At 56.6% G+C, this 27,689-nt stretch overlaps 1 protein-coding gene across 16 annotated transcripts in view; it reads left to right on the top strand.

The window, feature by feature from the left end:
- PARP6 (poly(ADP-ribose) polymerase family member 6) overlaps positions 1 to 27,689 on the top strand; it is a 53,105-nt gene that overhangs the window by 14,765 nt on the left and 10,651 nt on the right. For 5 of the 16 annotated variants that reach the window (XM_048865630.2, XM_048865619.2, XM_048865631.2 and 2 more), the window contains exons 3-19: positions 630 to 707; positions 1,147 to 1,241; positions 4,454 to 4,514; positions 5,360 to 5,450; positions 6,964 to 7,030; positions 9,128 to 9,277; positions 10,136 to 10,313; positions 11,614 to 11,667; positions 13,095 to 13,190; positions 14,795 to 14,887; positions 15,241 to 15,366; positions 16,304 to 16,369; positions 16,938 to 17,005; positions 18,091 to 18,163; positions 19,165 to 19,277; positions 20,682 to 20,754; positions 21,597 to 21,666. In XM_048865630.2, coding sequence (XP_048721587.2) covers positions 630 to 707; positions 1,147 to 1,241; positions 4,454 to 4,514; positions 5,360 to 5,450; positions 6,964 to 7,030; positions 9,128 to 9,277; positions 10,136 to 10,313; positions 11,614 to 11,667; positions 13,095 to 13,190; positions 14,795 to 14,887; positions 15,241 to 15,366; positions 16,304 to 16,369; positions 16,938 to 17,005; positions 18,091 to 18,163; positions 19,165 to 19,277; positions 20,682 to 20,754; positions 21,597 to 21,666 — 1,552 coding nt within the window. The remainder of the gene's footprint in view (positions 1 to 629; positions 708 to 1,146; positions 1,242 to 4,453; positions 4,515 to 5,359; positions 5,451 to 6,963; positions 7,031 to 9,127; positions 9,278 to 10,135; positions 10,314 to 11,613; positions 11,668 to 13,094; positions 13,191 to 14,794; positions 14,888 to 15,240; positions 15,367 to 16,303; positions 16,370 to 16,937; positions 17,006 to 18,090; positions 18,164 to 19,164; positions 19,278 to 20,681; positions 20,755 to 21,596; positions 21,667 to 27,689) is intronic. The other 11 variants (XR_007358665.2, XR_007358664.2, XR_007358666.2 and 8 more) reach the window with 7 other exon arrangements.

Genomic DNA, 27,689 nt, shown 5'->3' with positions numbered 1-27,689 from the left:
CAAATATCCCCAATGGCTGGTGATGGGACACTAGATGGGCAGGGCTCTGAGTTACTAAAGTCTGGCTGGTGGGTCTTGACCACATGCTCAGGCTTCAGCTGATCACCATGTTTGGGGTCAGGAAGGAATTTCCCCCCAGTCAGATTGGCTGAGACGCGGGAGTTTTTTTGCCTTCCTCTGCAGCATGGGTCACTTGCAGGTTTATACTAGTGTAAATGGTGGATTCTCTTTAACTTGGAGTCTTTATATCATGATTTGAGGACTTCAGTAACTCAGCCAGAGGTTAGAGGTCTGTCACAGGAGTGAGTGGGTGAGATGCTGGGGCCTGTGTTGTGCAGGAGGTCAGACTAGATGATCATTCATGATGGTTCTTTTTGACCTTAAAGTCTGTTAGTCTATGAACTGTAACCTGGCGGTAATAGCCCCTCCTCCAAGGGGCTGATGCGAGACCCCATGAATGGCTCTGAGGTGCTCAGATGCTCTGGAGATGAAGGCCATACCAGACACTTTGGTCCCCTCTGCCCTGGCCTGGCAAACTGACCCTTCTGCTCTGAGCTGGGTGTGAGTGAGGTGGCCATGGCCCAAGGCTCTGGCTGTGGCTTATAAACACTAACAGCCTCTTCTCACAGGACATCAAAGGCCAGTACTGGACTGACGATGATTCGGATGGAGACAATGAGTCAGAAGAATTCCTCTATGGAGTCCAGGTAAGGAGCTGGGTGATTGGCTGGCTGCCCCTGGGGGCCACGGTGTGGTGCTGAAACTGGCGTGGCGGTGTTCGAGGCCCTCTGCTGTGTGCCAGGGCAGCGTATCCAGTGGGATTGGCATGGGGAACTTGTTCTGATTGCAGTGGAGGTCAGTGTCTGGAGCTGTGACAGTCTCACTGCATGGCTGGGAGGCAGGTGTGGCGATGCCCCTTAGTCCTCCCCCGCAGCTCCCACTGCCAGGAAATCCTGGGCCTCTGCCAGTGCATCAGAAGCTTGAGCTAAACCCTGGCCCCTGCCCCAGCCCCCACCTTTGTCAGTGCACCTCAGTCCTGACCTGCAGCCCCCACTGCTATATGCCTAGCTGGGGCCCAGTGCACTGATGCTGGCTGTAGCCCCTGTCTGAACTCCCTCCCCTCCTCGCTCCTGCGGTGTGTTGCAGGGGACCTGCGCGGCGGATCTGTATCGACACCCGCAGCTGGATGCTGACATTGAGGCGGTGAAGGAGATCTACAGTGAGAACTCTGTGTCTGTCAGGTGCGTAGGGCGGACGGGACTCAGCCCCGGGCAGCAGCTTCCTCCTGGTTGCCCCATGGGGGCTGCACTGACTGAGCCGCTCTCCTCCCTGCACTGGTGAGCGGAGATCACAGCTTGTCCATTGAGGGCAGCACATTCCCTGCATCTCCTCACTGGGATGCCAGGATGGGGAATACCCAGAGCCCCTGCTTATGCATCAGAGATGGGGAGAGGAAGAGGATTCACACTGGGACAAGAATCTGAGCTGCTAGGATGGGGAGGTGCAGAAAACCCACCTAAAGTGCTGATTGGCGCTGGGATCTGCACCCCAGGCTTATGTGGGAGCTTGTTGCAAAGGGCGGAGATGGTGCCAGCTTTGCTGTGAACCATGTCCTCTTGGTGAGGGTATGAATGGCCCAATCAGAAGTAGAGACAGGTCCAGGCTGCATTTGGATGCGGGGTTGGTCTGGACCTCTCTCTAGTCAGAGGGAAAAGAGTCACAGCCATGAACAGTCTTCAGATATGTTGAAGGTTATAAAGAGGAGGGTGATCAGTTGTTCTTCATGTCCGCTCAAGGTAAGACAAGAAGAAATGGGCTTAATCTGCAGCGAGATATAGGTTAGATATTAGGAAGAGCTTTCTAAGGGTAGTTAAGTGCTGGAGCTTTGTAAGACCAGGCTGGAGAAACCCGTCAGGGATGGTCGAGGTTTGCCTGAACTGAATTTCACTCCCAGGGCAGTGATTCTCAGAGCCATCTGCCTGAATCCTGTCCCTGGCTGTGCAGTGGGGCTGAATCAGCCAGCACCCTCTGGTGCCATGGGCCTGCGTGGGCAGGAGCTGATCCTGAGAACAGAGTGTAGCCCCCTCCCTGAGAGGGGCAAGCACGTCTGGGGAGATGGGAAAGCTGCTGAGCGGGGCCCCCCCGACTCGCCTTCTGCCTAAATACAGGGAAAGATGCAGGGGCTCTTGCTCCCCTGCTCTGAGCAGCAGGAGCCGGGAAGTCTGGAAAAGGGGAGGAGGGAGGGACTAGATTTGGGAGGCATTGTGGTGGCCTGGGGGAGCCTGCTGTTCTTCCCCTGGTGAAGCAGAACAGCAGTTAGCTACGGAAGGCAGGGCCATTTACCCGGGGAGAGGACCAGACGCTTCTCAAATGCATCTAACCCAGGGGCTGGGCTCTCAGAGCCGAGCAGGGGGATCCGTCAGGACTGTGATTTAGTTGGGGCTTGGTCCTGCTTTGAGCAGGGGGTTGGACTAGATGACCCCCTGAGGTCCCTTCCAACCCGGATATTCTATGATTTTATTATATGTGTGGCTGGGCCAGAGGCCCCCGATTCTGCGAGATTTTCTTCCAGACTTGCTAGAGTATACATGGTGTGTCTCCCCTGTGGGGGGAGGGGGCAGAGGCGATGAAAGCTGTGTGCCCCGGGGAACGGCCGTTACAAAGAGCCAGTCCTGTCTCTGCCTAGAACCTTCCCACACCTTTTGCTGGCCTAAGTGCCGCATGGCGCAGGTGGGGCCTGGCTCTGTGCTGGGGTGTTGGGGAGGCAGGCGTTACGCCTGACCCAGGCTGGGGAGTCTAGCCGAGTGTGACTGATGTGCTGGGGGGCTGGGCGAACGCAGAGGCCCAGGAGCGCCAACGGCCATCGATCCCCTCGGACTCACTCCCCTGCCCCTGGGAATTGGCTGGGTGGCTTTGGGGAGCATGGGGCACCGGGCCCTGATTGCGTGAAGCCCCTTGTCCGGGCCAGTAAGGAAGGGAGGTGCTTTGGTCCCCCTGCAGGCATGACCAAGGCAAGGCAAGCTCTGGTCCTGTGGCTGTCCCTAGCCCCTTGTCTGAGACCTGGAAACCTCCAAGGGGTATGGGTCCTTCAGGAACAGGCATCTCTGCTGGACTGGGATTTCATGAGGAGGGCCGGGCCTCAGCCAGGACGTTTGGGGGCCAGCACAGATCTGAGTTTGGGGTGCCTGGGTGGGGGTTGTGGTTTTTCCCAATATAGAGATTGGAGGTGGGCCTGCACTGAGACACCTGGGCTTTCTTCGGGTGTGGCTGTGGAGTTTGCACCCTGCCCCCATCTCTAATAGAGACAGGAACTTGTGCCATCTGGATCCAGATCTAGGAGCTTGGCAGGGGGAGGGGGGTTTCGGACCCACCATTCCAGTTCTCCTCCATCCTGAGTGAACGTGTTTGCCTCTGGTGGGAGAGGTTGAGGCTCTTGGCTCCCGTATCAGTCTAGCCTGGAGAGCCCCTGACCCAGGAACATGCCCCTGCCCATGGGAGCTGTCTGGAGCAGGAGCTGCCTTTTCCTGACGTGTCTGTAGCGCAAGATGGCTCTGATCCCTGAGTGGGGCTCCTAGGTCCTACTGCCATGCAAATAACACCAGCAATCCAGGATGGGATTGTGTCCCATGGGAGCATGGCCGGGATCAGCCAACGGGGGCCTGGCCAGCTGTGCCCGAGAGGGTTGTGGGGGGTTGTGGGCCAGCAGGCACTCTATGGAGGTGAGTAACTGGTTGCTCGCATCAGGGCTCAGTGGAAGGGCTTTGTGATCATTATTACTTATTGGGAGCACCTAGCGGCCCAGGCCTGGCAGAGAGCCCCAGGGTGCTAGGTGCTGTACAGCGAGAACCAATGGACAGACTCTTCCCCAAAGAGCTATGACTTGTGATTTCCTGCTGCATGGGCCAGGCTGGGCCTCGGCGCGGAGTGCAGATGTTTGCTGCTCATCTCAGTGAGAGATCATTGCATCGTTTTCCCACCTACCAAACGTGGTGTGAGTGTTCTGTGGGGGGGCTGCAGGGCCTGTTTGCCATGGTGGGGCTGTGGGAGGGTGTGTGCCGTGGGGGGCAGTAGGGCATGTGCGCCATGGGGGGGCTGTGGGGTGTGTGCTGTGGTGGGACTGTGGAGTATGTGTACTGTAGGGGGGCTGTGGTGGGTGTCTGTGCTATTGGGGGGTTGTTGGGGGGGGGAGTTGTGCCATGAGGGGCTGTGGTGTGTGTGTGTGCTGTAGGGGTTCTGTGGTGGGTGTCTGTGCCATGGGGGAGCTGTGGGGTGTTTTTGGTATGCCTGTGAACACCCACATTTGTACAACTGGTCTATAAATCCCGTCAGGAGAGGCGGGCTCTCGATGCTCCTGGGCGCTGGCTGGTGGATCCGCCCCAAGGAAACGCTGATCCCAACAGAGCTGAGTGTGTGGCTCTGGCCCAGCCCCCAATCTTGCCGTGTCTCTTTGCAGAGAATATGGGACCATTGATGACGTGGACATCGACCTCCACGTCAATATCAGCTTCCTGGATGTAAGTGGTGCTGGGGCTCTCCGCGGGCGGTTACATGTGCTCCCGCGGCTCGTTCTCCGTAGTTGGACGGTCCCATGCACGACCCTCCCGTGTGGGTAGGAGCTGGCAGTCAGACCCGCTGCCGCCGGACGGACAGCTCCCTCTCGGGTTCCAAGAGGGTCTCGCATTCCCCCGTGGCCGCAGAGATCTGATAAAGCTCTACCTGTCCCTGTACAAACCTGCCCGCTGGTCAGGATGAAAGTGCCCCGTCTCCAGAGGATTTGTGTTTGCAAAAAGCTTGGGAAATACAAACACGCTCGGTCTTAGATCGTTAGAGTTCCTGGGCTGAATCCAGCTGTGCCTACTCAGCGTTTGCTCCTGCTTTACTCGGTGGGTGTAGATGTCCGTTCCCTGTGGACACTCTTGGCTCAGGGTCACAGCGCAGGCAGAGGTAGATAATGGGCAGTTAGTGGCAGGTTTTGCGAGTTACCCGGAGGTTTGGGGGCGCGTAGAAGTGGGATCCCAGAGGTGGGGGTGGGGACGCTTTGAGGTCTGACATAGCTCAGTGCAGAAGGGCTGCTGGGGAGCGCTCAGCCATAGCAGCAGGGAGACGTGGGAGCTCTCCTGCCAGAGAAGCCAAACCATCGCCCTGGAGCAATGACAGGAACAGTCGCAGGCCCCTGGCAGTGGCCACCAGTACTGTGGCCAGATACCGGACGCACGCCGATGCTGCTGCTGAGTGATCGTGCTGATGGGCTATGAGTGCTCAGCCCTTCCCAGGATCAGGCCCTCCTTCGGCTGCCCTCCAGTAAGGAGCGGGAGCCCTCAGCTCTCACTGCCCTTCCCCAGCTCTGCTCTCTCTGCAGGAGGAGGTGTCGACGGCCTGGAAGGTACTACGGACTGAACCCATTGTCCTGAGGCTGCGGTTCTCCCTCTCCCAGTACCTGGATGGACCCGGTGAGTGCCAGCCTACACTGGGGGGACAGAGAGAGCGACAGCAGGGCAGCACCACACCTTGGCCTCAGCAATTCATCTGCTGCCCAGGATTCTGTCCCCTGCCCTGCCCACAAGCAGAGGTCAAGCTAGGGCAGAGGGTGATTGTTCGGACACCCCCTCATCCCTGCTCTGTAGGGAAAAGCATGGAGCATGCTGAGTCAGACTGGCTCAGGGAAAGGGAGCCTTGCATCATGTGCTGAATAGTCATGGCAACATGAACAGCCACAAATAGCCTGTCCAGCATCCCGGCCAAAGAAATGGGTATTCTTTGTGTGGTGTGGGCTAGTGACTAGAGCACTGGACTGGGCCTTGGGAGACCTGGGCTCTATTCTGAGCTCTGGCCTGCTGGGTGACCTTGGGCAGGTCACGTCCTCGTTCTGTGCATCAGTTTCCCCATCTTGTAAAACAGGGATAATGAGGCTGCCCTCCGTTGTAATGTGCTTTGCGATTGACTGAGGAAAGATGCTCTGTAAGAGCTCATTTTTATTATCACTACACTGCAGAATCCACTGGGAATAATTAACCACGTGATCTGTGGGCCACAATTATCCCTGGCACAATTCTGCAGGCTCCAGGGGTAGCTTGGTCCATCTGTGGTGGGGGTGGCCTTTGCAAACCTCCCTGGACTATGGCATTCCCAGTGGCTATTGGGACTCTGTGGAGAGGCACCTGGACCCATTGCATGGATATCGACCCAATCCTCTGGTTTGCAATGACCATCCAGGGCTTCAGGACTTCCCCGTTCCCAGGCTCTCCAAGGGGATGATGAGAAACAGCCCCCATGGTACCTGCCAGCCCTTCTCCCTGGCCTGGGAGTCGCAGGGGTTGGGTTCCCTAGGGGTGGGGGTGTCTGTGCTTCCACTCCTCCAAGTCCCCTGGAAATTGTGCAGCGCTTCCGAGGCGTTGCGGGGGTTCTTGACCTGGAAATTGCCCTCATGTGGAGCAGCCAGTGGGTGTATCCTCCAGGACGACAGGTTGGACAGAGTCAGAGCCTTTGTGGAGGGAATCCATTCAATCTGTCTAAACTTGGGCAGCGATTTGACTTTCCCCTCCCTATTTGCGGCACCACAGAGTGCGATCTGGCCTAGTTAACACTCAGCTACCAAGGTGTGTGGACTCCAGGAGCTCTGTAGCTCAGCGATCAGAGTGTTTGAAATCAAGGAGAGGGGTGCCTTAGCCAGTCCTTTGACTGGGAGACCACTTGGGAGGAGCCATGGGCTGCTGGTGATTCAGTGGGCAACATTCTGTTCCCTGAGTCAGCCCTGGGCTAGTTGCCTGCAGAGGTGTGGGGGGCCTACTTGTGTTTATGGCCCGTTCTGCAAGTGCCCTACACGGCTCAGTGTGGGTGTGCATGGTCAAGCAGCTGCCATGCTCTACTCAACGGGCCGGGTGAAGGGATTCCTGTCTGTGGGTAAAGTGCCCCGGGAGGAGGGGAGCTTGGTATTGATGTCAGCTGACTCTGATCTCTCTGCAGAGCCATCGATCGAGGTTTTCCAGCCGTCTAATAAGGAGGGGTTCGGATTGGGTCTTCAGCTGAAAAAGTAAGGCCAGTGAGTTTGTCACCAGGACATACAGTCGGGGCGTCTTCCCCTAGGCCAGTGCGATGCTGGGGCCAGAAGGGCTAACACGATCTTGGGCTGTATAAACAGGGGAACCACGAGTAGGAGCAGAGAGGTTACTTTACCTCTGTATCTGGCACTGGTGTGAGTGCTGCTGGAATCCTGTGTCCAGTTCTGTGCCCACAGTTCAAGAAGGATGGTGATACATTGGAGAGGGGTCAGAGAAGAGCCACGAGAAGGATTAAATAATAGTGACAGACTCCAAGAGCTCCATCGATTTAGCTTAATAAAGAGAATGTTGAAGGGTGACTTGATGACAGGCTAAAGGACCTACACAGGAACAAATACTGGCTAAAGGCTTTTACAGTCGAGCAGAGAAAGGTGTAACAAGATCCAATGGCTGGAAGTTGAAGCCAGACAGGTACAGCCTGGAAATAAGATGTACGTTTCTAACAGTGAGGGAATGAACTATTGGAACAATTTACCCAGGGTCATGGTGGATTCTCCATCCCTGGCAATTTGTAAACCAAGACTGGCTGTTTGTCTACCAGCCCTGCTCTGGTTCACACAGGGGGTATCAGGGATGTCCCCTGGCCTGGGTTGTAAGGGAGACCCGGCAAGATGATCACAACGGTCCCTTCTGGCTTTAGGATGCTGGACTCTGTGAGTGCCTGTTAGTGCAGAAGGGGCAGCCAGGCAGGATACAGGGTTGGCAGGTTGTATTTATGTTTATTGGTCTGAATTTCTCACAGGCCTTTTTAATGCAGTGAGGAGCCCTAGCCAGGGCTGAAATGCCATGGGATCTGGACTCTTGGGCTCCCATCTCTCAATGGCTCCCTGTCAAGTTTCCTCCCCCACTCTGAACTCTAGGGTACAGATGTGGGGACCTGCATGAAAACCTCCCAAGCTTACTTTCACCAGCTTAGGTTAAAACTTCCCCAAGGTACAAATTAATTTTATCCTTTGCCCCTGGAATATCCACTGCCACCACCAAACTCTAACTGGGTTTACTGGGAAACATAGTTTGGACACATCTTTCCCCCCCAAAATCCTCCCAACCCTTACACCCCACTTCCTGGGAAAGGTTTGGTAAAAATCCTCACCAATTTGCATAGGTGACCACAGACCCAAACCCTTGGATCCGAGAACAATGAAAAAGCATTCAGTTTTCTTACAAGAAGACTTTTAATAGAAGTAGAAGTAAATAGAAATAAAGGAATCACCTCTGTAAAATCAGGATGGTAGATACCTTACAGGGTAATTAGATTCAAAACATAGAGAATCCCTCTAGGCAAAACCTTAAGTTACAAAAAAGACACACAGACAGGAATAGTCATTCTATTCAGCACAATTCTTTTCTCAGCCATTTAAAGAAATCATAATCTAACACATACCTAGCTAGATTACTTACTAAAGTTCTAAGACTCCATTCCTGGTCTATCCCCAGCAAAAGCAGCATACAGACAGACACAGACCCTTTGTTTCTCTCCCTCCTCCCAGCTTTTGAAAGTATCTTGTCTCCTCATTGGTCATTTTGGTCAGGTGCCAGCGAGGTTACCTTTAGCTTCTTAACCCTTTACAGGTGAGAGGATTTTTCCTCTGGCCAGGAGGGATTTTAAAGGGGTTTACCCTTCCCTTTATATTTATGACACTCCCTGAGGCCAGAATGTTCCACAGGAGACAGACATGAGCACAAAGCCTAGGGCACTAGGGTTCCTTTGGATTGCTGAGGGGTTTGCTGGGCGGGAGCCATGGTGCTGTGCTGTGACCAGAGCGATTCGCCAGGGGACGGATGGCACAGGGGATTGGCAAAGGGCTGTGGTGCCATGCACCTGTCCATGCTCCAGCCCACGCTGAGTGGAGACTGTCACCATCTGGTGGAGAGCCATGCAAAGTGAGCTGGTGAGCTCCAGTCACTGCTTTAGATGAGGTCCCTGAATTAGAGGAGGTCCCTGATCCCCATCAGACCTGACCCCTAGTAATGTTCCAGGTGTGGCGTTCGTGCCCTTCCCTATAATCCGAGCGCTGGCTGGCTGGCCTCATCCGGCCTGGGAAGTCACCTCTGGCTCTTCCCCCCAGGATCCTGGGAATGTTCACATCCCAGCAATGGAAACACCTCAGCAACGATTTCCTGAAGACCCAGCAGGAGAAGCGGCACAGCTGGTTCAAGTCGAGTGGCACTATCAAGAAATTCCGAGCGGGCCTCAGCATCTTCTCTCCCATCCCCAAGTAAGGCTCCCGCTGCTGACCTGGGACTGTCTCCGGCCCAGCTCCCTCCCTGAGCACGGCTCTCTCTGAACTGTGGTCCCAGGGTCGTCCCCTACCCCCGTCAGTTCCTACTCTGCGTTTAGTCTGTCAGTGTGTGTGTGGTGGGACTCGCATGCTGCCTGGCCCTCTGCCACGCCCACAGGCTGCCGGGGGAGATTTCATTTGCTGCCTCGTCAGCCCAGGAGCCTCCCTGGGCGCTGTGCCGGACAGGAGTCACTGCCATGCTCTGTGCTGCAGTTTGCCCACCTGTGCCGGGGTGCTGGCTGGGCTGGTGCTGTGTCAGTGCGTTCGTTGGTGCTATCCCTGACGGTGTCAGGCCTGCCTCTGCTCTGCTCTTTGGGATGTCCTGTGCCAGGCAAGCTGCGCCAGGGCGCTAAAGGCCAGCGAACTGTGGACAATGCTCAGCCATCCCCTCCTTATTGCTGGGGGGTGGGTAGAGCTCACCAGTGGCTCCCCGGACCCCGCAGCCGGTGAGTCTTGCAAGAGGGGGAGGCACAGGCTGCCTCGGTGGCACTCCCAGCTCCTCTTGGCCCGGGAGCAAGCGACTGACACTGGGAGCATGCTCAGGCCTCCACAGGCATGCAGGGGGCACTGATCACCAGGCCCTGGGGCTGGCACCCCTTCTTGCTGCTCTCCCCCCCGAGCCAGCACTTTATGACCCCTGAGCTGTGCCGCTGGCTCTGTCTGCGCCGGACTGGCACAGGCCTCCAGACGCCGCGCTGCTCTCCCCTTGCCCATACTGCGTTACTCCCCACCCCGCCTTGTCCCCGTGCGCTGGCTGGCCCCCTGGCTGGCTCATGGCTCCCTCTGTCTCCCCAGGTCTCCCAGCTTCCCCATCATCCAGGACTCCATGCTGAAGGGCAAGCTGGGGGTGCCAGAGCTCCGCGTCAATCGCCTCATGAACCGTTCCATCTCCTGCACCATGAAGAACCCTAAGGTGGAGGTGTTCAGCTACCCCCCCAGCACCCAGGCAGGTGTCGCCCCATTCAACATCCTGGTGGGTTTCCTCTGCGTCCCCCTGCCTTGGCTCTGGGTGGGTTTTGCTCACACTGATCTGGAGCGCGCTCCCCCTGCTAATGGTCATGCAGGTTTGCCTCCCACTCTTCCTCACTTCAGCATCTGGGGGGGTTCCCCGGGGCACAGGCCGGCTCCCCCGCCATGGTCACCAGGCAGCCTGTTGAAACGAGGCCTGTTCAGAATACACTGTGCGTGGCAGCAGAGCTTCTGGCCCTGCTGGGAAGCAGCCAGGCAGCTCCAGCAGATCCTGGGGCCAACAGGGATAACAGCAACCTGGTTTGGCCTGGCATCTGCGCCGCCTGGAGCGTACCATTCCTCCATCTCTCCCGGATGGGGCTGCTCTCCTGGGGACGTGTGGCTGCACTCGGGCTGTGATAGCACGTGCTATTGCTTGCCAGCACCCCGCCGTCTGGGAGCTGGGAGCCCTCCCTTCTTGCCAGCGGAGCAGCCAGGCCCTGAGTCAGTGTCCTAATGCACCCTTTTCCTGGGGCATGTCTTCACTGGGAACTCAGCAGCAATGATATGACGGGCCCCTCAGCCGAAGCCGCCTCCTGGAGCGTGGCCCTTCTTCCCCCGGGACACAGGCACTGGCTTTTATTTTCCCCCGGGGGATGCTCCACCCTTGCTTCGCCCCTGGCCCTGCCCCCACTCCACCCCTTTCCCCAAGGCCCTGCCCTCGCCCCACGTCTTCCTGCGCCCGCTCCATCCTTTCCCCCGAGGTCCCCGCTGCTTGCTGCTCTCTGCCCTCCCCCAAGGGCCTCTGCCAGCGGCTGAACAGCTGGTTGGAGGCCCCACCAAACAGCTGATCGGTGCTGATAGTGCTGAGCACCCACTAATTTTTTTTCTGGATGCTTCAGCTCCGGAGCATCCAGAGAGTTAGTGCCTATGCGCCAGGACCTCCTCTGGCTTAGCTCCCTAGATCCCTTGGCCCGGGAGCCACTCTCCCCTCCCTTCTGCCGAGGGTGGCGAGAAGCAGGGGCAGTTAGCAGAAGAGCTCTGCCCCGGGATGGGGTCTCAGTGCACCCTGGCACAGTGCCTGCTGAACCACCCCAGGTGAATATCACCCCTTGGAAGGGTGCAGTAAGGTACTGGGGTAGATGAGGAGCAGAGCCCTACATCCTCAGCCATCTGGCATGAGATCCCATGCGGCAAAGGGGAGGGTGAGCGCAGAGCCCTCTGGGCTGCTCCCCCCTCTGCCAGCCTATACTGAGGGGCACGATGGCCCATGGGCCAGGAATGGAGGGTAACGTGGCTGGGTCGGGTTTGTGTGCCCTCTGCAGGTCGGCGGCCATTGCAAGAACATCCCCACACTGGAATATGGATTTCTCGTCCAGGTAAACCACGGTCGCTAACTGGGGGCCCCTGAGAACTCCTCGCCTGGCCTCTCCTCCTGCTTGCCCCCCTCCAGCCTGGCCCCTTTCATAGGCGGCTGCTGCCTGCTGGGAGAGGCCCAGGTGTGCTAGGCCCTGTAGACAGGGCCTTCTTGCTCTCGACGCTTGTCTTGGCTAGGAGCAGGGTCAGGCTTAGCTACCAGGAGCCAGCTGGGCCAACCTCACTTCATTGCCTTTCCCTTGTGTGGATGCAGGTTAATGCCTTGAGCTCCATTTCTCCACTCGACCTAAACTCAGCTGAGCTCCCAGGTGAGACCAGGCCTCAGGCTGGGTTGGAGGGTGAGGGCCCTCTCCGGTGGAGGAAGGGTCTGTTCTGGTGGAGGAATTCAACCTCCGGGGTGTCAGTCAATAGGGAAAAATCTTTGATTAACCCCCCTCCATGGGGCCAGTCCTGGCTTTGCAAGGCTACAGTCCTACTCTCATGGATGTTCCTGGCACATGGGCAGCCCACAGGCTGCTGTCTTTGGGGACAGAGCCCCATCCGCAAGGCCATAGCGTGGTCTGTTTGCACTCCTCCCCACGGTGTCTGTGATGGTGTTACCGTCACAGGACAGGATTCCCTCAGCCAATAAGGGATTCCCCTGCCAGGCCTTGTCGTCACCAGGAGAAAAGATGTGTTTGTAACACGTTAGGTAACATGACCCCAGAGCCTGGAGCGGCTCTTCCCAGTGCGCTGGGTGTGGTGGGTCAGAATCCTCAAAGGTCCCATCTCTGAACCCCTAGCTCTCCCCCCAGATCTGTGGGTTGCAGGGCAGCTCTCCACCCTGCTGTGAGCTGGCAGCATGGGGGGCTTTGTTCCTCAGAGCTGAGCCAGCAGAGCTGAGCATTTCCTAGCTGACCGTTTGAGGCCTGGGGAAGGGCATTCAGCATTCTTCTACCCAGTGCTGGCTGCTGGGAACTCTCCGCCTGAGCCATGGTTCCCACATTAACACAGGTATCTGGACTGACACGCAGCCTCCAGGGAGCGAGCTGGCCACGTGTTCAGCCCTGCCCCGTGTGGTACACACCTCCAGGGAGCCGAGACATGACCCTGCCTAAGCAGGGCCAGCTCTGCTGTTTTGCGCCCGCCCACACCTGTTCTGATCCTGCCCCTTGAGTTGAGAAGTGGTCTGGTCCTAGCTCGGATAGAGGCACATCCTGGGGGTAGCTCCATGGGAGGTGGTGAATTCTGCTCAGGCAGGAGCCCAGGTCAGCAGGTGGGACAGGACAGAGACAGCTCAGTGCTAATAAACGGCCTGGACCCGCCGTTTGCCCCGGGATGGGAAGTGTTGCCTGGTTTGGAGTATGCTCATCCTGTGGCTCAGTGTGGAGAGGGTGGCTTGTGCTGGGGTGCGTGGATGGTCCTGGCTCACTACGGCCTCGCTGCACAGATAATGAAGTATGCAGAGCAGCGGATCCCCACCCTGAACGAATACTGTGTGGTATGCGACGAGCAGCACGTCTTCCAGAATGGATCCATGCTCAAGGTACAGAGACCTCCAGGCCAGCATCCCCTGGAGCACGTTTGTGGTGGGGCTGGTCACCAAGAGGGGCCATGGGGACGGCTGGAGGCAGGTCAAGTGCTGATGTCCTTTGGATTGGCTGGCACTGGGAGCGCTCCTCGTTGCCCCTTTGTGCTGCTGGAGGCAGCAAAGGGTGGAGCCCTGGCGGCTGGGGCTTTTACTAACCTGCCCCAGTAAAGGATGGAAACTGGTAACTTGGAGGCGGGGTAATGAGGCAGGCGAAGAGAAGTGCAGTGATTGGTGGAAGGGGATGTGGGAGGAGCCAGGGCCCTTTAAATTGTGCCCAGCACGCACCCCACCCCACTGAGGGAGGTTTGCCATGGTTCAGAGTGGCTGTAGCTGGTGGCAGCCCTTTGGCAGTGCTATCTTCCCTCACTCCATGGGCTGCTATGTGCCAGGGGCACAGCCAGCGATGCAGGTGGGTTTGATCCCAGTCTATGATCACAGGGGTGCTACCAGGAGCCAGCTGGGCCGGCCTCATTGGCCTCCCCTGCCCAGCCCAACTGTCCCCTGGGAAACCCCCCAGTCAGAGAGAGACTGTCCCCACATGCTGGGATTCTAGCGGGTAAGTTCAGCATTGCTCCCTGCCCAGCATCTCGCACCCACAGGACCCTCTTCGCCAATAGCCAGGCTATGGGGGGTGTGTGTGCGGGCTTTGCTGCCCCTCCCCCCTGGAGTGCAGCAGCTGCATTGTGGTGGTGATGTGTGTGCGGGGGAGCAGAGCCTGTTCTGCTGCTGCCCCCTGCTGGCTGACTCCTAACTAGCATGGGAGCATTAACCACATGCCACTTGGCCCCACCCAGCTGACAAGAAGGCAGAGCGTAGGACGAGGAGTCGGGGCCCTGGGTTCTAATCCTGTCTCTGCCGCAAATGGCTGTGTGACCTGGGCCAGTCTCTTCTAGCAGACTTTTCAAAAGTGGCCTCTGAGTTTAGGTGCTTCAGTTTTTGGGTGCCCAGCCTGTGTCCCTTAGGCCTGCATCTTGGGGTGCTGAGCACCCCCACCTCCAGCTGAACTGAAAGATTGGTTGCCCTGTATCTCTGAAAATCCAGCCCAAAGAACCTCAGACTGAGGACTTAGCAACTGATCACTCAAAGTTAGAGGGCATTCTTGAGAACGCTGGCCTCAACTGTACCCAAGCCTCAGTTTCCCCACCTGTCATAAGGGGATGGCGCCTCCCGGGGAGTGTGAGTGCTAATGAGGGAATGTGTGCTGAGCGCCTTGGATGGCTGGTGCTGGAGCAGGGAGGTGGCCTGTTGTTGTGACATGTAGCTGTAGCTGCTTCTGTGTCCAAGCGCCTCAGAGCGGTGCTGGAGCTGCATGGCCGGCTTTAACAGAAACAAAAAATATTCCCAGAATGCACCAGGGTCTCTATGGGAACAGGTTCCAGGGGGCAAATGCTGCAGTGCCAACCCATCTGGGTTGCTAGGATGCCTGGGGCTGGAGCAGGCTTGCTCCCTGCGGTACCCGCTCCTGGCCAATGGTGAATGACTCCAGTGCTGGGGTCAGTGTGGGAGGCTGGGGCATGGGGCTCTCTCTGACCCCCCATGTCGCTCTCGTCTCCCTGCAGCCGGCTGTGTGCACGCGGGAGCTGTGCGTCTTCTCCTTCTACACCCTGGGGGTGATGTCTGGTGCAGCGGAGGAGGTGGCCACGGGAGCAGAGGTACCAGCACTGAGCAGAGGACATCAGCAAGGGCACAGGCAGAGAGTTGGGGGGCGGGGAGCCCTGCGCCCGGGGGAGAGCTGTTAGGGAAGGAGCAGAGTGATGGTGTCACAGCAATGCCATGGCAGGTGAGAGTCCCTCGGCGTGCCTGCTCCCCTGACAACCCTAGCCCAGAGGGGTGCTGAGCTGAGCATCTCGCCCCGCCTCGGCTATAGCGGATACCTCTCCGCACCCGATCAGGGCCCTGCTTCCTGGCAGGGCTGGATCTCGCATCAGGGCCTGATCTCGCACTGGGGCAGTGGTGCTTCCTTCCCGCCCTCCTCCTCCTCTCAGTCGCGCTCTCCCCGGCCCAGGTGGTGGATCTGCTTGTGGCTATGTGTCGGGCTGCCCTGGAGTCCCCACGCAAAAGCATCATCTTCGAACCGTATCCCTCCGTGGTGGACCCCAGCGACCCCAAAACACTTGCCTTTAACCCCAAGGTAAGCGCCTCATCCCACCGCTGCAAGCGGGGCCCTGGGCTGCTCCTAAGACCACGGCGGCGAGCTCCAGCTGGGGGCGCGACTCCCACTTGGGAGGGTCACTGAGCCGGGGTGTGGCGGCCTGTCCCTTCTCACGACAGACCCAGCTGCTGCCGCCTGAGGCCGGGGAGATGCCAATTGCTCTCCTGGAGCTGGGCTGGCTCGGCAGGGCCTCGTTTTGCTGTCAGTCAAGAAGGCAGTGGTGACCCCAGGCCATTTATACCCAGACATTTCCAGGTGTGACTACGCTCCAGGGGGAGGAGATGTTACCAGAGCTAGGAGACAGACGTCCTCCTCCCACACTCCCATTGGGTTCAGGGAGTGGGGCGACTCTGCCCGGGTGCGGGAGTTGGACAGAGGGACGTAGGAATTGCCAGAGCAGATCTCAACAGTCTAAGCTCCTGCTGACAGCCACCGGCATCCATGCTACCAACCTTCGGGGGGGAGGGATAGCTCAGTGGTTTGAGCATTGGCCTGCTAAACCCAGGGTTGTGAGTTCAATCCTTGAGGGGGCCATTTAGGGATCTGGGGCAAAAATTGGGGATTGGTCCTGCTTTGAGCAGGGGGTTGGACTAGGTGACCTCCTGAGGTCCCTTCCAACCCTGATATTCTATGATTCTATGAACCTGCTGTGGCCCAAAGCCAGACTCCGGAGCATCCCCGTGTGAATGGGCGGGGATTGCGTCTGATCCGACGCCCACTCACCCTGTGGCTGCAGTGCAGTTACGATTTGCACTGGTGCAACTGGGCGATGAGGCCAGGGGTTCCCTTGACAGGACTCCAGGGTCCCCAGGGAGCTCTGACCCCTGGCATCAGGCTGGGGGCAAGGAGGACAGGCTGGGTACGTACCCGTGTGTGCTGTGCCTGACAGCTGTCTCTTTCCCTTCCCACACTGCAGAAGAAGAACTATGAGCGTCTGCAGAAGGCCCTGGACAGCGTGATGTCAATCCGGGAAATGACCCAGGTATGGTAGCTGGTGCTACCAACACTGGGCCTGGCCTCAGGATAGACCCAAAATCCAGGCCCCTCTCTGATTCTCTCAGCCCATCCTGCCCCTCAACCCTCACCCAACGGGGTGGCTGCTTGTGTCCCCTTGCTGCAGAGGAGGTGACATTCTTGATGTTCATTATTACTCCTAGGCCCGCAGCACTAGAGGTCCCAACTGAGATCCAGGCCTCAGCATGCTATGCGATGCACAGCCCCAGAGAAAGAGCTAGGCTCTTTCCCAAAGAGACATGACCTCTCCAAGGTCAGGGGCAGGGCTGGGAGTACAGCCTGCTTCTCCTGAGCCCCAGGCCAGCGTCCCAGCCCCTAGGGAGCCAGTGTCCTAGCCACGGGGCACTACTGGTGAGCCAGGTTTACTTTCCTTTGTCACCCTCCTCTCCCCATGGAAGGATGTGGGCTGCAGACGCTGGTGACAGAAAACCCAGTGGCCTTGGCGCTCCGACTTAGTTATGTGACTTTCTGACTGAGATGCGCTCCTTAGTGTCCTGTGCCAGGCCCCAGCGTTAGCGCTGCCCTGTTCTTTGCAGGGCTCGTATCTGGAAATCAAGAAGCAGATGGACAAACTGGACCCTCTGGCACACCCTCTCCTGCAATGGTAAGTGCTCCATGTCCTGCTGGGCTGTGGGAGAGTGTGGGCAGAGGTCGGCGAGGGGCTCATAGGATGGATGAAATGCCAGGGGGTAAAAGCACCGGCTCACCGAGGGGACCCAGTGACACTGCCCCTGGGATGAGCAATCTGGGAACAATGCGGGTTTGAGCTTCCCAGGCAGCATAGAGGCACAGTCCCCAGGGCACGGAGCGTCAGACCCCATAGTTAGTGATGTTGTAGAAGCATGACTCTCTCTCTGGGCCAATATCAGATGTACTGCCCAGCCTCTGGTTCTCCCATGCCACCATGAGTGGCTAAAAGCTGTGCTGCTTCTCACACAAACAGCCCCTGCTTGGCCCACTAGGGCAGCATGGGTCCCACGGTGGGCAGATGGGCTGGAAATTTGTCATCGTCTCCGGCCCATTGCCAGAAACAGAGGCACCAATCCTGCAGGACTGGAGCCATGCTATCTGTGGGTTGGGTGCTGGTTTGAATTGCTAGTGAGCCTTGAAAGGCAACAGTTGAGAGGAAACACTGTTCCCCCTGAGATCATGTGGCATGGCTGGTTCGTTTTTCTTTTTTCTGAAGATTTCAGGACACCCCACTGGATGGGCGGGGGTCTGACCTGCCAGGGCAGGGGGTGGGACACCATCCTGGATGGGCGGGGGTCTGACCTGCCAGGGCAGGGGGTGGGATGCCATGCTGGATGGGCTGGGGGTCTGACCTGTCGGGGCAGGGGGAGGGGCGCCACGCTGGATGGGCTGGGGGTCTGACCTGTCGGGGCAGGGGGCGGGACGCCACGCTGGAGAGGTTGGGATCTGACTTGCCAGGGCAGGCGGCCGGACACCATGCTGGATGAGCTGGGGTCTGATTCAATATGTGAAGAGTAGCAGCCGTGTTAGTCTGTATTTGCAAAAAGAAAAGGAGTACTTGTGGCACCTTAGAGACTAACCAATTTATTTGAGCATAAGTTTTCGTGAGCTACCGCTCACTTCATTGATGAAGTGAGTGAAGTGATGTGAAGAGTGTGGACTGGTCTGATCTAACATGTCCTAACCCCGCAGTTCTAACGGCCTCTTTCTCCTCCCTAGGATAATCTCCAGTAACAGATCTCACATTGTCAAGCTGCCTCTCAGCAGGGTACGTGGCTGCTCCCCTTTCAGGGTACGATCTCTTTCCTTTTGGGTCAGGCTGGCTGCGTGCCACCATCCCGCTCCCTCCTGCATGCCCAGTGAGCGCAGCCCTGCTCCGTATTGCCACAGTGGGCCGGAGCTTCCTTAACCCCCATTCCCAGCACAGCTCCCCGGCCCACGTGGCTGGAGCCACCTGTTGTGGGGCTCAGAGGACCAAGGCCAAGCATGATGCAGAATGCACAGAGCCTGCTCCCCAAGAGGGAGCCTGTGTGCAGATGGCAGGAGATCTGCCATGTGGCAGGAAGCAAAGGAAGCCCCCCCTCCCACTTCCCCTCAGTGGTAACTTCAGCAATGGGAAGCCGTAAGTTCCCTTCCCTCTACAAGCTCAGCTGGTCCTCAGACCTGTAACCACCCAACCCCTCCCCTCTCTCCACCACTGGGAGCTCCTCGGCCTCTTTGACGCTCCGAAGCCTCACCTACCAGCAACCCCCCAGCTCTGCCCATGAGCAGCCCTTACCGTGAGTGTGACTCAGCCTTGCGTCAGGCTGGCACCCTTCCCATCCTGGGGCCTGCAGTCCTCTGATACAAGCTCCCCGTGCCCCGAATGTGTCTTGTTCCCTAAGGCTCTGCCTGCACATGGGGGCTGGGGCTCTGGGGTGGGGACTCCCATCCAGTGGGACTCTGAGTATAGCTCACTCGCTCCTAGGTCACTGGTAACAGCCTGCAGGCCCTGCCGAGAGGGGCAGGACTGGGAAGGTGAAAGGCTCCATCTGTGGCCATTGCTGACACTAGCCATGCAGGGAGCAGCCTTGGTTTGCTTCCACCCCACCAGTCACTGCTTGGCACCCAGTGTCCCTGAGGTGTAGAGAGGTCTGCACCATTGGGCCCTGTGCTGGCTCTTGGAGATGGTGGTGGGGTTGGGATGGGGGTTCAGCGTGGGGATGGACTTCCCTGCATGATCTCTCTCTTTTATCTCTCTCCTGCTCGGTCGCTTGCTCCCTCCCCTTTTTGCTGGTCTGTTTCCCTTGGTAGCAGCTGAAATTCATGCACACCTCACACCAGTTCCTTCTGCTGAGCAGCCCCCCGGCCAAGGAAGCCCGGTTCCGCACAGCCAAGAAACTCTACGGGAGCACCTTCGCTTTTCAGTGAGTCCATGGTGGGATGGGGCCCTTCCCCTTGGGGCAGCTCCCCACTGCTTCTTCCTGGGGGCTCCTGACCGGCTGGCACTGCTGCCCCTGGGTTTCCCTTCGCTGCTGCATGTCAGAAGAATCCCCGCAGTGGGGCCTGTCCCTGCTCTGGTAGCGATGCCCTGGCAGAGCTAGTGCCCAGAGAGAGCGAGCCAAGGCCCTTGCTTCAGCAGCTGAGCAAGGTACCCAGCCAGGCAAGAGAGTCTGAGTGTACCTGGGGGAGAGCTCTGGCTACAGGCAGGCTGGAGCAATGGGGTTGCTTCTAGATAAGGAAACTTAGGGCCTGATCCAAAGTACATTGGAGTCAATGGAAAGACCCCCATTGGGCTTTGGATCAGACCCTGTGAGCCCACCTGGCAGTGGAATGGTGGTGCTGTGTGCTAGGGAGGGGAAGGACCCTCTGTGTCAGATCAGAACCAGCTTGATCCATTGCCAGAACAGGGACTCCAGCCCCAAAGGGGCTGGCAGCTGACAGGGACCAGCTAACTTGCATTATTTTCTTACCCTGGGTGGGCAGAGGCGTGGCCAGGCCCAGATGGAACAGTGGGGGCTGCTCTTCTGAGAATCCCAGCCTCTGCCTCAAAGCCCATAGGTGCAGAAGGATCCAAACTTACCTGCACTAAGTGGGACCTTCCTGTGGCTGCCCGGCTAAGTCCGTGTTGTGTGGCATGGCACAGCTGGGCATTCTGGGGCATTGTGGGGCTGATGAGGTAGCACTGGGAGGCCGCCTGCATCCCCAGGGTGTGTGAGTAGGGAGCTCCTTGGGAAGGCTGATGGCTGGGTCTGCCGAAGCTCTGTCTCCATTCAGCCTGGCCCGCCATCCTGCCCAAGGCTCAGGGCCATTCAGAAGGGGAGGCTGGGTATGGCCCAGCAAAGGAGAGAGCTCTTGAGACTTTACAAAGCCGTGTCAGCCCTAGGGGAGGGTGTGTCTGTGGGTCTGACTGCCCTGGAGCAGGAGGTGTGAGTCCCAGCTGGCATGGACATAGTCGGGCGTAGCGGGAGGGGCTAGCTGCCTTGGGGATGAGGCTAGGCTATTCTCTGGGATTGTCCTCGGGGTGGCCAGCCTCTCTTGGTGCCCGCACCGCCGCAGACACGGCGGCGTTTAGCGCTCTCATGGGTGCGTCTGTTCCAGCTGGAAGTTCCACCTCTGGCCTTGCCATCCTGGATGTGGGTGTATGGGAGAGAGGGAGGCCCCGGGTACTGCTTTGGTAGCAAGGGAGTGGCTGGCTGTATGTGTGCTAGGTGCCAGTGAAGGAGTGGAGGGCGGGTGCGTGAGGGGACAGGTATGAGCAGGGTGTGCACGCAGGATGGCAGCGCTCGGCTGGGCTGTGTGCCTGACGTGCTGGTTCCTTGCTCTTACAGTGGATCTCACATTGAGAACTGGCATTCCATCCTACGCAACGGGCTGGTCAATGCGTCCTACACCAAACTGCAGGTAACGGTCTGGTGCCCGCCCTCTGCCAGCCCTCTGACCTCATGGGCTGGGTGTGGCCACGTGCAGGTGACCTAGGCTGTCCTGGGCATTGAGGGAGCCAGTGGGTCTGAGATCCGGGCTCTGGCCTGGCTGGCATTAGAAGAGAGCCCAGCTTTGTGGGGCAAGATTAACCCCTGCAGTGCTGGGCTGCAGTGAGCACCAGCAGCAGAGTCTCCCATCAGCGGGTTGTGCCTGGGGGAGACCTGGATTTTCACTCACAGCCCTCATGGGGAGGGTCCCATGCCCAAGGCCATGCCCTCTCCTCTTTCCACTGCAGCTCAGCTCCCAGCAGCCAACTCTCCCAAACCCACCCCGCTCCCAGCAGTGCCCAGGCACTGGCTCTGCAGGCTCAGCTGCTCCTGAGTTGGACAAGCAGACAGAAAAGTAGTTGGACAGACTGACTGGCGGGATGGGTGGGAAGATGGATAGACAACATGCAGGGGGGGGGCCTGCAGCATGGGGCAGATGGACAGACTGACAGCGGTGGGAAGGACCTGCAGTGTGGGGTGGATGGACAGACTGACAGGCGGGGACAGGGCCTGCAGCATGAGGCGGATGGACAGACTGACAGGTGGGGGAGGAGTCTGCAGCGTGAGACAGATGGACAGACCGACAGGCAGGGGAGGGGTCTGCAGCATGGGGTGGATGGACAGACTGACAAGCGGGGGAGGGGCCTGCAGTCCAGCCAGTCTGTGCCCTGTTGGTTTCTCCCTGCCCTGGCCCTGGGCTGGCGGATGCAGCGCCTCCTGGGTACAGGCTCGCACCGTCTGCCTGTGTTGCTCACGCTGGTGTTTTCCTGCAAGCTGCATGGAGCAGCCTATGGCAAAGGCATCTATCTGAGCCCCATCTCCAGTATTTCCTTTGGATACTCAGGTAAGAGGCTCTCCTCTCTCCCCGTCTGTCTGTGCTCCCAATGGCCCTGGAGAGCTACACGTTCCCCTCCATGCCCTGTTGCAAACCCAGCCTGGGAGGGACACTGCTGGGCTGGGGCACTTCTGGGCTCCCTGGGTAAATGGCTCGTGCCATTTGCACACCGCTCAGGCTGGGAGAAGCACGTGCAAACAGCATTTTCCAGAAGCCATGTGTATTAGAGAAGGAGAATGCAGCTCCCAGGGACACCTGAGCGGGGTTTCCCAGATGGGTGACCCTGCACAGCCTGCCCTTCAGGACTCTGGTCTGGTCTCTGGTCGCATCTGCTTGATGCGAGGCCTATCTGCACATGTTGCTTCCAGCCAGAGCTGTGTGTGATTGGCATGAGTACCCCCAGGCCCTGCTCCTCCATCACCGCTGTGCTCCAGGCTGTCCCCCTCAGGGCTGTTGCCAAGAGCAGCTCTGTCCAGGGTGGCTGGGCAGGGTGTGCTGGTGGCATGGAGGCAGGTTTAACCTGTGGGGGAGCTGGTCCTGTGGCCTCCTGGGATTAACCCTGGCTCATGGCCTCCCTTCTCAGAGACATGCCTGCTTGGTGGTGCCAGCATGCCTGCTTTGTGGTGTGTTTGTGTGTGTGCCCGTCTCAGCCATGGCAGTCCCCACACATCGCACTGCTCCCTCATTCTCCCCTCCCCACCTCTGTAACATGCTCTGGGATGTCCCGCAGCCATTGGCTGGGAGTGCCAGATCTTGCCTCGGTCTGACGGGGTGATGGGTCTTCTCTGATGGGAAGTCCCTGGCTACATGGTTATCTGCTGTCACAGCCTGGTACAGTCGGGAAGGCAACTCTGCCAGCCTGTTGGGGGTCCTGGTTCTTCTCTAGCATTGCATGGCACTGATTTTGGGCAGCAGCCTTCCATGTCTGCCATGGGAAGGTGCCGTCCATGTCTCGGGAATGGATGGACAATGAATGGCTCTCTGCAAAGCGTCTGCTTCCTGGGGAAAGCTTTGATTTTTCATCCAAAACCCAATTACCTCCTGGAAGCTCTAGTTCAGGCACCTCGTGTCCCCTTTCTCCTCTCTGGACCAGGCTCCCCAGACAGATTTTATTTCTCATGATGCATCACCCACCTCTCCAAGAGGGGAGACCATGGTGAACAATGGGAGATGTAGTCTGACCAGGGGGTTTAGCCCATAGAACATAAGTATGACTATACTGGGTCAGACCAAATGTCCATCTCACCCAATATCCTGTCTTACTGTGTGCCAGGTGCCCCAGAGGGAATGAACAGAACAGAGCAATTATCAAGTGATCCATCCCCTGTCGTCCAGTCCCAGCTTCTGGCAGTCAGAGGTTTAAGGATGCCCAGAGCATGGGGTTGAGTCTCTGGCCATCTTGGCTGATAGCCATTGAGAGACCTGTCCTCCATGAACATGTCTAATTCTTTTCTGAATCCAGTTATTGTTTTAGCCTTCACAACATCCCCTGGTAATGAGATCCACAGGCTGGCTGTGCATTGCGTGAAGAAACACTTCCTTATGTTTGTTTTAAACCTACTACCTATTAATTTCATTGGGGCACCCCTGGTTTGTGAGTTATGTGATGGGGTAAATAACACTTCCCTATTCGCTTTCTCCACAGCAGTCATGATTTTGTAGACTCTATCATATCCTCCCTTAGTAGTCTCTTTTCTAAGTTTGAGTCCCGTTTTTTTAATCTCTCCTCAAATGGAAGCTTGTCCACACCCCTAATAATTTTTGTTGCCCTTCTCTGTACCATTCCCAATTCTAATACCCCTTGTTTGAGATGGGGTGACTAGAACTGCAAGCAGTATTCACGGTGTGGGTGTACCATGGATTTATATAGTGGCATTATGATATTTTCTGTTTTTATCTCTCCCTTTTGTAATAGCTCCTAACATTGGGTTAGCTTTTGTGACTGCCACTGCATGTTGAGCAAATGTTTTCAGACAACTGTCCACAATAACGCCAAGATCTGTCTTGAGTGGTAACAACTAATTTAGACCCCGGCATTTTGTATCCATAGTTGGGATTATTTTTTTCCAATGTACATTACTTCACACTTATCAATATTGAATTTCATCTGCCATTTTGTTACTCAATCCCCCAGTTTTGTGAGATCTCTTTGCAGTCAGCTTTGGACTTAACTCTCAAGTAATTTTGTATCATCTGCAAATTGTGCCACCTCACTGTTTACCCCTTTTTCCAGATCATTTATGAATATGTTGAACAGCACTGGTCCCAGTACAGATCCCTGGGGGACACCACTCTCTCCATTCTGAAAACTGACTATTTATTCCTACCCTTTGTTTCTTATCTTTTAACCAGTTACTGATCCATGAAAGGACCTTCCCTCTTATCCCATGACTGCTTAGTTTGCCTAAGAGCCTTTGGTGTGGGACCTTGTCAAAGACTTTCTGAAAGTCCAAGAAAACTGTACCGACTGGATCATATACTTGTTGACCCCCCCTCAAAGAATTGTAATAGATTGGTGAGGCATGATTTCCTTCTACAAAAATTGTGTTGACTTCCCCCAATTTATCATGTTTATGTACCTGATAATTCTCTTCTTTACTACAGTTTCAACCAATTTGTCTGGTACTGAAGTTGAGCTTACCAGCCTGTAATTGTCAGGATCACCTCTGGGGCTTTTTAAAAAAAATCAGCATTACATTAGCTATGCACCAGTCATCTGGTACAGAGGCTGATTTAAGCAATAGGTTACATACCACAGTTATTAGTTCTGTGATTTCACATTTGAGTTCCTTTCAGAACTCTTGGGTGAATGCCAGCTGGTCCTGGTGACTTATTACTGTTTGTTTTAGCTATTTATTCCAAAACCTCCTCTATTGACACCTCAGTCTGAGACGGTTCCTCAGAATGGCTCAGGTGTGAGGATCTCCCTCACATCCTCTGCAGTGAAGACTGATGCAAAGAATTCATGTAGCTTCTCCACAATGGCCTTGTCTTCCTTGAGTGCTCATTCATGACCTCAAACATCCAGTGCCCTCACTGATTATTTGGCAGATGGGCTTCCTGCTTCTGAGGTGCTTAAAACAATTGCTGTTAGTTTTTGTGTCTTTAGCTAGTTGCTCTTCAGTCTTTCTTGGTCTGCCTTAGTACGCTTTTACACTTGGCTTGCCAGAGTTTATGCTCTGTTTTATTTTCCTCACTAGGATTTGACTTTCAGTTTTTAAAGGATACCTTTTTACCTCTAACCACCTCTTTTACTCAGCTCTTTAGCCATCACAGCATGTGTTTTGGTTCTCTCACTGTTCTGTTGTATTATCTCTGCGGTGTACATTTAGTTTGAACCACTGTCGTGGTGTTTTAAAATAGTGTCTATGCAGTTTGCAGGAATTTTCCCCCTTGAGACTGTCCCTTTTAATGTCCATTTAATGAACCTCCTCCTTTTTGTGTGGGGTTCCCCTTTTGGACATGAAAGGCGACTGTGATGGGTTTCTGAGGCACTTTGAGGATATTACACTGGGGCCGCTAGCACTGAGCGGTTCAGCAGCAGTCACCTTTTGGACCAGACTCTGTGCTCCGCTTGAGAGAACGTGGAGCACCTGGACTACAGCTGCTATGGGCACCACCGCAGCATGTCCACACTGAGCTTGTTCGTTTTCAGGTTCCCATTTTTCAGAGAAATATCAACATTTCCCATGGAAAATTTGGACAAAAATGACTTGTTTAATTTGTGTAGAAATTTGCCATAGAAAAATAACCTGCTTTCCAACGAGCTTTAATTAACACACTTCCCCCGATGTGTCTGCCAGGGCGCCCGGCTTCCTGGCTGGCCCAGTTCCCTCAGCCACTGAATCGGCACAGTGAGAAACCTGTCGCAAACTGGGAGCCCACTCCTGCCTCTCTTGCATATCTGAAGCTTTTATTGGCTTCAGTGAGTTTTACTTCCACCCGGAACCCAGGACTAGGGCCCTCGTCTCTTAGCCCCTCACCTCTCAGGCCGTTCCCATGCTGGGGCTGGCTTGGTTTATTTGGTCTGCAAAAGACTCTCCATAGGAATTCTGAAAATCTGGCTTTATCTCTTCAAAAGAGCTCAGGCCTAGATTTCTAGTGCTTGGCACCCTTCACTGGGGCCAGATTTCCCAGAGAGCCCTGCACCGACCATACTCAGTGGGCGGAGCCCCTAAGCAAATCGAGCCACTCATTTTGGTGCCTCGCTGGGAGTGGTGGTGGAAATTCTGGTCAGAGCACCCTTCCAGCCCCGGTAAGCGGGAAAAGGCCAGTCGATTGTCCCCCTGCATTTCCCAGGAGCCCTGGTGAGATTGGCCCCTGTGGTAAGTCCCTTGTGTCTAGTCCAGCCTAGCATTATATCAGCTGCTGCCCGTGCATTATCGAGCAGTGCCTCTTGAAAGCCCCTGGCTGCACTGTCTAGAGAGCCGTCCTGCCTGGGGAATGAATGACTGTAGTGCCTCGAGGGTGCTGTCATGTCTTGGTGATAGGCATGGTATGAACACCTAGAGCGGGGGTAGCCTGGGGTCATGGCTCTGGGGAGGGTCACACGCCGGTGTCAGGGTCAGTGACCAAGCTGCATTGGTAGGTGAGGTGTGTGTGTCCTGCTCTGGGGAAGGCTGTGAAGCACTGGCATGGTGGATCTGTTACCTGCCCTCCCTGCCTCGCCCTCCTTCTCTCCTCTCCACTCCGCTCACCTGGTGAACAGGGGATGTTTCCTCTTGAGTTTCCATTGGCAAATGCTTTGCCTCCCCTTCCCGCTGCAGTGGGACACAAAGGGGAGCCAAGCCAGCTAGCCTGGGAGCTGCAGCAGGGCCATGTGGGGGGGAAGCCTGGCCGCTCATCCAAGCAGCCAGCTCTGTCCCCTCTGCACAGCTTCCACATGGCTCAATGGCCACACAAGCAGCAGGGATGTGGCCAGCAGAGGAGCTGCCTTGAGTGGTAGGTCATCGCAGCTCCAGGCATTGCTAAAGAGCTGCAGCCAAAGCTGCTGGAAGCCATAGATCTCCCTCCTGGAGCAGTCTCAGCACAGTCGCCGGCATCACGGCTACTGGCCAGACAGCGCTGCCGTGGCCAGTGGGGTTGGAGGGAGAGTCCACGCAGATCCCCCTCCAGGGCTTCTGCTAGCCCTTCTCTTGGTCCCATGGATTCACAGATTCGAAGGCCAGAAGGGACTGCCATGATCCCTAATCTGGCCTCCTGTCTAACCCAGGCCAGAGAGCTGGGGGACGTGCAGACTCCTGGTCCCTATTTATTCCCCTGTCCACTGGGAGGTGAACATGGGGAGCTTTCTGATTCCCAGGGCCCTTTTACACTACTCACTCTGGGGATCTGGGGCCAGTGGGCTGATGTCTCTTAGGGCATATCAGGAAGCAAACGAGGGCAGCAGAAGCCGTGTCTGTTTAACCCCCCTCCAGCTTGAGCATCCCTGACACACATCACACTGCTGCAGGCCTTGCCCCTTAGCTCCGGAAAGTCAGACTCATTGCTACGTCGTCTGTCAAGGGCCCTGAGCCATGGACGCTTCCCAGTCGGGTTGGATCTTCAGCTGGAGCATTCGGTGACAATGCACGTCTGGGGGGCCCAGACCAGGCCAGCGGGATGGCAGAGAAAGTCAGGGTGCCCCTGCTTCAGCCACAAGCACCTAGGGAGACAACTGGCTGCTCTGGGGTTCATCTGGTTTCTGTGGATTGAAGCTGCCCCATGGCAGTTTGAGGGGGGTGCGGGGAGACAGAATTTGAGCTGCAGATCCTGTTAAACTCCAGACTAACAGGGAACCACAGCAACTCCTGTTAACAAGACTCAGACCCCACCTTCAGCAGCATCACTCACTCCCTACCCTTGTCCTTCACAATGGCCCCAGGTGAAGCAGCTGCGGGGCTCTGTTGTTCCACAGTGCATGGCCCTTTCAGGAGCACTTTATTACTATTATTATTATTAGTCTCCTCCTCCCTGAACACCTCTGATTGTTAAGCTACAGGGTCTATCATGTAACCCAGGGGTTCTCAAACGGGGGGTTGGGAGGTTATTAC

The sequence above is a fragment of the Caretta caretta genome, chromosome 10 (assembly GCF_965140235.1).
Source record: "Caretta caretta isolate rCarCar2 chromosome 10, rCarCar1.hap1, whole genome shotgun sequence".
Classification (NCBI taxonomy): domain Eukaryota; kingdom Metazoa; phylum Chordata; order Testudines; family Cheloniidae; genus Caretta; species Caretta caretta.
Note: the sequence above shows the minus strand (reverse complement) of the source record. Positions and strands in the feature narration are given on the sequence as shown.